The 10,410-nt window shown below is 62.4% G+C and overlaps 2 protein-coding genes across 3 annotated transcripts in view; both read left to right on the forward strand.

Annotated features, from left to right (window-relative positions):
• SHC2 (SHC adaptor protein 2) overlaps window positions 1-5,163 on the forward strand; it is a 23,039-nt gene extending 17,876 nt beyond the window's left edge. For both annotated transcript variants that reach the window (XM_037018414.2, XM_017651494.3), the window contains exon 13: window positions 838-5,163. The gene's annotated coding sequence lies outside the window, so the exon portion shown is untranslated. The remainder of the gene's footprint in view (window positions 1-837) is intronic.
• Window positions 5,164-5,346: 183 nt separating this feature from the next.
• Window positions 5,347-9,097, forward strand: C2CD4C (C2 calcium dependent domain containing 4C). Its single transcript, XM_037018568.2, has 2 exons — window positions 5,347-5,577; window positions 6,116-9,097. The coding sequence occupies exon 2, from the start codon at window positions 6,155-6,157 to the stop codon at window positions 7,415-7,417; it is 1,263 nt and encodes a 420-aa protein (XP_036874463.1). The 5' UTR covers window positions 5,347-5,577; window positions 6,116-6,154; the 3' UTR covers window positions 7,418-9,097.
• The last annotated feature ends 1,313 nt before the right edge of the window (window positions 9,098-10,410 follow it).

A 10,410-nucleotide genomic window follows, 5' to 3' on the forward strand; every position in this document is an offset into this window, starting at 1 on the left:
CTGGGGGGACCAGGGAGGGTTTTGAGCAGGGTAGCAACAGGCTGGTCTGGGTGATTCCAGGGCCTTTGGGGTAAGAGAAGGCTCTGGGGTGAAGCGGGAGGTGGTCCAGGCAGGAGCGTGGCTGAGCTGGGGTGTGGAGGGGTGGGGGTGGCGTGCGCACACTTTGGGGAGGAAAGAGACAGTTGCTGGGGGCTTGGCTGTGGAGGGAGGACCTCAGGGGAGGGGGAAGGAACTTCCCCAAAGGCTGAGAGCAGAGGAGCTTCTGGGCCAGGTTGCACGGCTATCCTGTCCCCATGACAACGGTCTCCTTCCTGCCTCCTCCCCTCTAGGTGTGGACTTCCTCCCTGCGCCCAGCCAGGCCTCCAGTGCAGGCAGAGAGGGGGTCCCCAGTCTGGGGAAGGGCTTCAGGGATCGGGGCAGTCCTGCGGAGCACCAGGAATGGCCACGGGCTGTGCATTCGCCTTCACTTCTGCCTCGCTTCTCTCCCTAAGAGGTCGGGGCCCCATGAACGATGTTGATAGCAGTGGTAGTAGCTGCTAACAGCAGTTGCTGAGTCCAGGCACCATGCTCAGCCCCTCCTGCACCGTTACTGGCTCCCATGTGGTTCTGAGATGGGCACTGTTGTTGGCGTTCTCATTGTGCAGAAGATGAGACGGCACAGAGAGGTTAAAACGCTGCCTCGGGTCTCACAGCAGGAATGCGGGGCTGCAGGGACTCGACTGCCTGTCCCAGCCTGAGGCCCCTTGCTGGATCACTTTGCTGCCACGTAACTGAAGTTGGTGGCATCGAATGCCTGAACCCAGGTCCCTGACCCTTTCCCCTCTGCTCTGTTCCCAGGTGATGGTTCTCAGTGCCTGGTTCCTGTCCCTGCTGCCCACATGCCCCTGCTGTGGCCTTATGGATCCTCACCCTTTCTCTGGACCCTGGTGAGGCTGAACCATGTCTCACCTTCCTCTGCACGGGCTGTGGAATCGGCCTTCTCCAGCTGGCGCTGGGCTGAACTAACCAGGCCAGGAGCCCAGGACCCCCACCTACCCTCAGGCTTCACCTCCTGGAGGGAGGGTATATATACCAAAGACAGAACCTCTTTTCGCCTTTCAGTAACAAAACGCAGCCCTCTGTCTTGGAGCCAGCCAGGTCCCTGGTGGGGAAAGGAGGGGCTTCTGTTTGCCCAGCTGGACTTCAGCTTATCTCCCTGGAAGGGGAGGATTCCTAATTCCCTGGCATGGACATGGATTCCTGTCCTAGCTGGGCTCAATTTTTCCACAGGAAAAATCGGTGCAGTTGTCTTTTGGGGAGAATTGAGGTGGTTTGGGTCCTCAGGCTGGGGCTCATGCTGATGTTGACATGGGGGCATTCTTGGGGCTCACCCAGGATGATAGGGGCATCTGGGCAACTCCAAGGGGATTGACCAGTGGGGATGGTTGCAAGGCCACCACCCTCCCAGCTGGCTGTCTGGACTGAACATTTGGAAGCTGTTTGTAATTAAATCTGGGAGTGACCAGGAGCAGGGACGGCCTAACTGCACATCAAGGAGCCCTCCTGGGCTGGGGGGCTGGGGGCAGAAAGCCAAGGTGGTGTCTGGTGCAGCCTCTCTGGGGCCGGAGGAGGTGGGGGATGAGTGAGGCCCTGGAGACTGGAGAGGAAGGAGCTGGGCCCCTGGGGGTGCCCCTGCTGGGGGTGGGGAAGGCAGGTCACCCTCCCAGAAGCCCCAGTGCTGCTCAGAACATGTTTTCATCCCAAGAGAAGGCACGCCCCGACTTCCTTGGAAACATCCTGGTTCATCTCAAACGTTACAAATCTCTCTCTCTCATGTCAGCTCGATTTCCCGGGCAAAAAGCCCCTTTTTCCCTTCTCCAAATGGCTCCTATCTTTCCCCTAAAAATGGCCAGACTTCCCGGGGCCCAGCTGCTCTCTCGCCCGTGTTCTCGAGATGTTCTCTCTCAGACCTTCCTCTCCATGTGGCCCTCAAAGGCCCTCCTTCCCCCGAGGCCAGCCTCCTTCTGTAGTACCCTGACTTCTGTTCTCCAGACCCTCCCTCACATGATTGCTAAGACCCCCGTCTCTTCCCAGGACTCTCTTTTAACTCCTCCTACAAATATGGGGGCATCTCCTCCACAGAGGTCCCTGTCCCCTGCCACCTCCCCTCCAGGGCCACCTCCCCCCCAGGGTCACCTCCCCCCCAGGCCCACATCCCTGGGGAGGGGTTGTGCTTTCTCGGTCAGCAGGCCCCACCCCGTGCCCAGGGATGGGTCTGGGAGCTGGGAGCCTGGCTCCTCTACACCTGTCTCCTGCCGTGTTTACCTTCAATTATTCAGTTAACAAAGGTTCGAATTCTGCTGTGCAGCCTTACACTAGTCACTTCCGTTCCCTGACTTGGGTGTACTGCAGAGTTAGGCCACTTCCTTGTGCCTCAGTTTCCTTATGTGGGAATAAGGGATGATGACCTCTCCCACCAATGGGTTAACCTGAGCTTTGTGGGGCCCAGGGCCCCTCCTGCAAACCCAGGAGCTTGCGGACAGGCCATCCACTCCCTTTTTCCAGGGGAGAAGACAGGACTCAGAGGGGAAGCCCTCGCTCTGAGCTTCAGGGGCCCAGGGTGGCTCCTCAGGGCCGGAGCCCACATCTCAGGCCTGTTTTTCTTCAAGCCACCTTCCTGTGCTCCCTCCAAGCTGGCCTGCTGGATGCCACCCACAGGGAGCAGCCTACCACTCAAGCCAGGCTCCTGCCCAACACCCGCCTCCCATACAGCTCCCCCCTCCGTACAGCGGGTCCCTGGGTAGGGATTGAGAACAGAGATCACCCAGCATGAGGTGCTGGGACTCAGGGTGGGAGAGGCTGGTCAGTGCTGCCTGGGCCCCCCGGCCCCAGCTTGGGTCTGAGGCTAGCAGCCTCCCATCTCTCATTCCAGAAAGGCTGCAGCTAGGGTGGGGATGTAGGGTGAATCCTGGGGTTTGGGCCACAGGGCTCTGCAGAGGTTCTGTTGACCAGGAGAGGCTCCTGACCATGGAGTCAGCTGGAGCCCTAACCCTACTCCCACCCCTCCCATGGTGGGTCTGCAGCAGCCCACAGGGCAGGTGTTTGGGACCCACGCTCAGGTACCTTTTCCCTCTAGGCTTCAGTTTGTTCAGCCCCCAAATGAGATGGGGTGAGGGGAAAAGGTGGGGGGGCTTCTTGCTGAACTAGGATGTCAGGGGTCAGGGTTCTGGGATTCCCTCCAATGCCTGGCAAGGCCTCCCCCTGGGTGTTCCCTTCCTCACTGGGAGCAGCATTGGTGAAATGTGGACAGCCAGCACTTAACACTGCATGTTTTCTATGCCCTGTTCTAAGCACTGTGCAGAGTAACCTGTTGAATTCTCACTCTGATGCCATAAAGCAGGAGCACGTTTATATCCATGGGCCGCCAAGGAGACGAAGCCACAGAGGAGTTTGGACACTTGCTAGAAGACACTAAGCAAGAAGTGTTGGCAGCGGGATTCAGACCCAATCTAGCAGTTCCAGATTAGTGTCCTAGCTGCTCAGCACAGAATAAACTCACCCTCTCCTCTCCCAACCCAGCGAGGAGGGGAGAATCTGCCCCTAGCTGGGCAAGGGTGAGCAGGGAGTGAAGCCCCCAATGCTCAGGCTGACCTGTCATCAGGACACCTGGCACTGTCCCTCCTCGAAGACTCCAGCACTTATTTCCCCCTCCTGGACCCCGGTGTCTCTCCATGCAACAGAGGAAGGTGGCTCATGGCCCCCCAGCCCCGCTCCTGCCTGCTTTACTGGGGCACTTACTCATTCATCGTCTGGCAGATATTTATTAAAAACCACAGCATCCTGGGGACGCTGCAGGAATAATCAACCAAGCAATTGCTCTAGGGCATTCTTCATGATAACTGGGGTTGGCAGTGGGCTCAGTGGGGCTTGTGATGTGGGGCTGGCCCAGGCTCGCAAGCACAGTGGGCTTCCTGGGGGCGGCTGTGAAATGACACATTCATTGGTATGTGCCTTGTCTGTCATACCGTGCGGCCATGCCAGCGTTGCCCCAGCATGAGGAGGGGGCTCAGTGTTTGCTGGATGGGATGAGCAGAACTGAGACAGACCTTTTTTTTGGAGTCAGAGTCAGCTCTGAGCCTCACTTTCCTTACCTGGACAATGGAGTTCTAAACCCTACCACACTCCCTGGCCCTGACGGGGGGCTGGGGAGTCAGGGCCTCCATCCGGCTCCCTCCTGCCCCCAGTACCCCTTCTGCTGTTGAATCAGAGGTCACTCCAGCCCAGCCCCCATCCCAGCTGGGAACACAGGAGGGTCCCAGACGATGGTAACTGGATAAAGTCCAGGAGTCCCTTTGGGTCAGTCCTGGTGACACTTAACCTTGTGGCTTATCACCGACACTCCATCCGGAACGTGTTGGCCTTGGGTTCCAGAAGGGTAAACTGAGGCTTGGAGTGAGGGAGCAGGAACCCCATCCAGAGGTACCTGTGGTCTCAGGAGCTGCCGGTCCTGGGGCCACATCCCGTTCTCCCCGTGGGCTTCTGCGTCTTGGAGTAGCCGAATCACCCTTTCCTGTCACCGAGCCTGCAACTAGGATTCACCTGTGTGCTGGTGGTCAGTTGGTGTCCTCCGACTGGGAATCCCCCCAAGGCGGGGTCTGGGCCCTGGGTCACAGCGGGGTTCCCAGTTCTGGGTCACCGTCCTGCGCCCAGGTGCCCACACGAAATGCAGGAGCAGCCCCTCGCCGGCTTCCTGCGGCTGCACGTAGTGGTGGTGGGCGGCACACCCCAATTTCTAGAGAGAGACCCTCACCTTGGGACAGCATGTGGCAGTCGGAAGAACTTCGCGGGTCTGGCACTGGGAAAGCGCTAATCATAAATTCAGCCCCGGTTGTTATCACAGACGCTCCCCGGGGAGATAGCCCACAGCGAGTGTGGGTCCGCAGGTGACTGAGGCAGGGGCTTGGGGCTTCCGGGCCCCCGACTCCCCGGATCCGCAGTCACGAGAGGGGGTGGTCATCGCGACCACCTGCTTCCCTCCCACGGACCCCGTGGCCCCGCAGCCCGGACGGGCTCCTGGGGGTGAGAGGCCGGGACTGCGGACCGGGGGCAGAGGCGTGACTGTGCAGGGGCCAGGGCAGGAGCTGCGTGGGTTCGGTGCTGTGGGGATCCAGGGACTGCGAGCTGGTGCTGCGGGGGTGGGGGTGAGGCCGCTGAAGGCCCGGGGGCTGTGGGGCGGGCCTGGGACTGGCCCGGGGCTGCGGGGGAAGTGGGTGGGGCCGCCGGATCCCGGGGCTGCAGGCCAGGACAGCGGGTGCGGGTGCGGGTGCGGGACGGGTCTAGGTCTGCGGGGATCCGGGGGCAGCTAGACGGGCCCGGTCGGGGGGAGGGGGCGGCGGGCGGGCGGCCGTACTCGGAGGAATACGGCGGCTCGGCGGCCGGTTGGGCGGTTTCCCGCCGCCGCCGGTGCATGAGCCCCACTGCGCTGCCGCCGCCGCCGGAGTGCAAGCCGCGGCCGCGTCCCCGAGCCGTCCTGGCCTTGGCGCCGCGACCCCCGCGTGTCCGCTGGCAGCATTTAGCCTCGGGCCGTCGCCCAGGCAGGTGAGTTCAGGGCTCACTCCGGGGGGGCCCCGACCCCACCCCCACCCCCACCCCCACCCCGAGCCCAGGCCAGCGGGAGGCGGGGAGGGGGGGGTCCGCTTGCTGAGCTGTCAGCCCACAGACCCACCAGCTGTTCGCCCCCCACCCGCAATGCCTGAACCCTCGGGGAGAAGCCACAGGTGGCCGGGAGCTTGAGGGGGGCGGGGCTGGGACTCCCCGGGGGTCCACCCCCCCCCGGGGCGTCTTCCCTGCGGGCTGGGTGAGAGCCCTTCAGCAGGCGCACTGACATCCCCAGGGCGGGGGCGGCGCAGGAGGGGGCCGCTCTCCCCCAGGGGCTCCCGGCTCCAGCGCGGCCCCCACGCCCCTGGGTCCTGGAAGTTGAGCGATCTCCGGGCGGGGAAGGGCGAGCTCGCACCGCCCCCGCCCTGCGCCGCGGCCCTGGAGACACCCAGGGTGGCCCTGCCGACTCCTGTCCCGGTGGACCCCCGGCCGCCAGGGCCCGGGGCCTGCAGCTCCTGACGCTCGCTCCTTTGCCCAGCCTCTGCAGCCTCCCTACGGCCTCCTGCCTGCTGCCTCCATGAAGAAAACCAACATGTGGTTCTTGGAGCGGCTTCGGGGGTCCGGGGAGAACGGCGCTGCGGGGGGCGAGGGCGGGGACAAGGCCTCCAAGGGGCCCTTGTACAGCAACGTGCTCACGCCCGACAAGATCCCCGACTTCTTCATCCCCCCCAAGCTGCCCGCCGGCCCTGCGGAGCCCGAGGGGCAGGCCGAGCTGGGCCCCGCCGCGCCCGAGCAGAGCCTGGCGTCGGCCGCGCCCCGCCGCGCCCCCCGGAGCCCCCGACTGCCCGCCAAGCTGGCGGCAGAGAGCCGGAGCCTGCTGAAGGCGGCCAGCCGGCACGTGATCCAGGTGGAGAGCGCCGAGGACTGGCCGGCGGAGGAGGCCGGCACCAACGCCGACCCGCAGGCCCAGGGCGCCATGTCCCTGCCCTCCGTGCCCAAAGCCCACACGTCCTACGGCTTCGCCACGCTGGCCGAGAGCCCCCACACGCGGCGCAAGGAGTCCCTGTTCCACAGCGAGCACGGGGCCCTGGCCCAGGTGGGCTCCCCGGGCGCCGGGCGCCGTCGGGGGGCCACCAAGGCCAACGGGGGCGACGGGGTGCCCAAGGAGGCCAGCGGGGCCCTCATGAGCCCCAGCCGCTACTTCAGTGGTGGGGAGAGCGACACAGGGTCCTCCGCCGAGTCCTCCCCATTCGGGTCCCCTCTGCTGTCACGCTCCGTGTCGCTGCTCAAAGGCTTCGCCCAGGACGGCCAGGCCAAGGTGAGCCAGCTCAGGCGCTCAGTGGGCCGCCACGGCTCCCTGTCTGCCGACGACAGCACACCCGACACGAGCCCCGGGGCCCGGCGCCGCCTGACCCGCAGGGCCGCCCCGGAGCCGGGCCCCGAGCCGGGGCCTGCGCCCTGCACCGAGCACGCAGTGCGCATGGGCCTGCGGGGCAGCGTGCGGCTGCTGGCAGAGTACCAGGCGGCCCAGGCGCGCCTGCGGGTGCGCTTGCTGGCCGCCGAGGGCCTCTACGACCGCACGTGCGAGGCGCGGAGCATCAATTGCTGCGTGGGCTTGAGCCTGGTGCCCGGCAAGCTGCAGAAGCAGCGTAGCACCATTGTCAAGAGCAGCCGCCACCCGGTCTTCAACGAGGACTTCTTCTTCGATGGCGTGGGGCCCGCGAGTGTCCGAAAGCTGGCCCTCAGGATCAAGGTGGTGAACAAGGGCAGCAGTCTGAAGCGGGACACGCTGCTCGGGGAGAAGGAGCTGCCCCTGGCCACCCTGCTCCCCTTCTCCTAAGGGCCGGGCGCCCCTCCCCTCTCCTCCCTCCCCACCCCTATCGCAGAGCAGGAGGCCATTTGCCGGCCCAAGGGGAGATGGGTTTAAAGTCAGACCGGTTTCTGGGCTGGAGGTTCTCTGGGTTGCCCATGGCGACCAGAATAATATTTTTCATGGATTACTTTTTTTGGAGGTGGAAGAGAGGGGCTGCCTGGGAGGGGAAAGGGCCGCTTTGCTGGGCTCAATGTCCCTGGTACCCCCAAGTTCCACACTGCCTCATGCCTTTCGGAAAAAGAATCCTCGCCAGGAGGTGGCCTAGGGGATCTCAGACCTGGAGGCCGCCAGTCCTGAGGCCCGGCTGAATCCTTTCTCTGCTGCACCTGTGTCCTCCTTTGCAGGCCTGACAGACTCCCCTGTGAGCAGTGCCAGGCCTGGGTTCTGCCAGCGGTGCCCCACGGGCAGTGGGAAGCACCCCCTCCCAGGTGAGGCTGGCTCCGGGCAGCCTTAGGTCCTCTCAGGCCCCTGAGGCAAGAGCCCGTCAGAGGGAGGAGGGTGACATGTCTGACAGCCCTACCTGGTAAGAGACAGCTGGAGAATGGAGACGGCAGTCCCAGAAGATGAAATCCTGAGCCGTTGCTCCTCTCCTGTCCCTGGGAGCGAGACAGTCCTGCTGTCGGCTGCTTTCCTTCAATGATGTTTTGGCTTGCTTTAGGCCCGCCCACCTGCCCCTGCCCTGGACCCCGCAGCCCTGCTGGGGCATCTGCAGCCTCCCTCCCTCGAGGGAGTTGCTCAGAAGGTGTCCAGGGAGCAACCCCCAGCCCCTATTCTTCCCTGCCCTTCCTTGGCCGCCGCCCTGCGGTCCTCCCGTGCCTTTGGCAGCTGGGTGCCAGGAAGTGGTGCCTGTTGACTGATGGACTGCTTTTATTGCACGTGTGTGAATAGGTTTTGGTTAGAGTGGGTGGGACAAAGTGAAGAGGGGCAGGCTGGGGGACCCTGGTGGTGGCTTTTCATGCTGCTAGGTGGCTACATGGGCTCAATTATTTTATCAGTGCGTGGGTCCTTGAAAGATTTTTATAGAGGTTTACCAGCTCAACCAAACAGAAACGGTAGTTTGAAGCAGGGGCCAGGCCGGCTGTGCCCCTCCGTGTGTCCCGGTCTTCCCGTTGGGCACCGATGGACCATGGGGATCCTGGGGGCCTCCCTGTCCAAACACTGCCCCTCCCAAGTCAGTTTTTCTAAATCCTGGGGTGGGGGGTGGTGAAGGAAAATGTGTTCCCATCTGCATGCCCACGAGACATCCCAGTGAGACTGGGAATGAAGGGCCCTTGGAGCTGGGGTCCCTTGCTGTGCCCCCCACCCTGGCCTCCATCCTGGGCCTGGGCTTTCTTGCAAACTGCTCCTGGCATCAAAGGGGATCCCCCTCACTCTGGAACGTGGGGGCCACCCAGGGCCAGAATTGTGGGCTGGAGGGTGCAACGGAAGTTCCTGCACTGAGTTAGAGGCTTGGAGCTTGCATCCCCTTCCCTTCTCTCTGACCCTGACCTTTCCCACCCCTTTTCCTGCCTGGCCTCTTTATATGCCCCCACACTGATTGGTATCTTTGTGCTCCACGTTGACTATGGGTAAATCTTTGAGACATCCTCCTCCAAGTGTGTTTGTTTATAAATGCTGTTTTTAGTGCAATAAAGGTGTTTCAGGAACGCGGGGGTGGAGATCTGCTTGTTTTGTTGTTTAATAACGAGAGGAATTTTGCCTTGAATTTCAGGGAGGATGGTGGGGTGACTTCAAGATCACTGAAGTCCTCTCAGCCCTTTGGGGACACGTGGGTCTCTCTCTTGCTTGGGGTGGAGACAGAGAAGCCCTGGGGATCCCCTGGCCCTGGTAAAAAGACAGTGAACAAATACTGAGCAGGTCTGTGTGCAGCCTCTGCATCAGCACACAGTGCAGGGCCATCGCGCTGCATTCAGAAACTCGCCCAGGGCAGCCAGGACTGGAAGCCACACCCTCACTGTGGACAACAGTGGGGGATGCCAGGGGCCTTCCCAGGCTTGTCCACTTGGGAACAAAGGCTGGGCATGTAGCGCCATCACTGATGGGACGCTGTTGGACACTGTCGGCTGCCAAGAGGAGTGTTCCCAGTGACCTGTGGCTTGTTCTCATCTGACTTGCCCAGTCCCTGCCATCAGACAGGAATCAGAAAGCATTTCAGCCGGAGGCCAGCCCCGACTCTTGTCATTCAACTTGGAGAACCCCTGGCCAGGGGCAGCAGGCAAAGCCCGGGTGCCAGGCATCCATATCTGTGTTTCACAGAGGCTGTTGCCCTTACTGGGATGCCTCCCGACCCCCAACTTTTCTGCTTTTAGGCTTCAGCTGATTTGGCACCTCCTCCAGGAAGCCTTCCCAGTCCTCTCACTGGGGAAGTGGCCTTTTCTCTGTGTGTCACGTGTCCTCCTATCTCAGCTCCCAAGCTGTCCAGACTTGTGTCTATCTCCATCGCCAGAGGTGGGACAGGTTCATCTTGATCAAAGGTGTCCCCAGTTCCAACACCACGCTAGGTACCCAGGAGGCTTTTGACTGGTGGTAGATACATGGAATGCCACAGCCTGACCCAGCTTGGGGCTCTGGCCAGTGAGCCGGGAGGAGTGCAGGGCGAGAGCCCACTACCGTCAGGCCCCTGCTCTCACCAGAGGACCTGCTGCTACTTTGGCAGCTGTTTTTAGTTTGGGTTCCCTCACCCCACCTTCCCAAGTCGTCCTTTGTGAGCATGCAGCCCCCCTGCCAAAGGGCATTTACTGAGCACCTGCTGTATGCTGGAAACAAGGTGCCCTTGGTGAGTCTCACAGAAGCCTGGCCGGGAAATCCTATGCCACAGGTGGAGAAGCCCAAAGCTGGGTGGGGGCATCAGGACGTGGCCCTACTGTGTGCCGCCGCCGCTGCACCCCGGGCACATCTGCTGTCATTTGCTGGCCTCTTCCTCCCTGCCTTCTGCATGTGCATCCACTTCAGGGCCAAGG

Source organism: Manis javanica, chromosome 13 (genome assembly GCF_040802235.1).
Source record: "Manis javanica isolate MJ-LG chromosome 13, MJ_LKY, whole genome shotgun sequence".
Taxonomy (NCBI): Eukaryota; Metazoa; Chordata; class Mammalia; order Pholidota; family Manidae; genus Manis; species Manis javanica.

Excerpts from the sequence above, each read along its gene's own strand:
- C2CD4C (XM_037018568.2), top strand. The coding sequence starts at position 6,155 with ATGAAGAAAACCAACATGTGGTTCTTGGAGCGGCTTCGGGGGTCCGGG.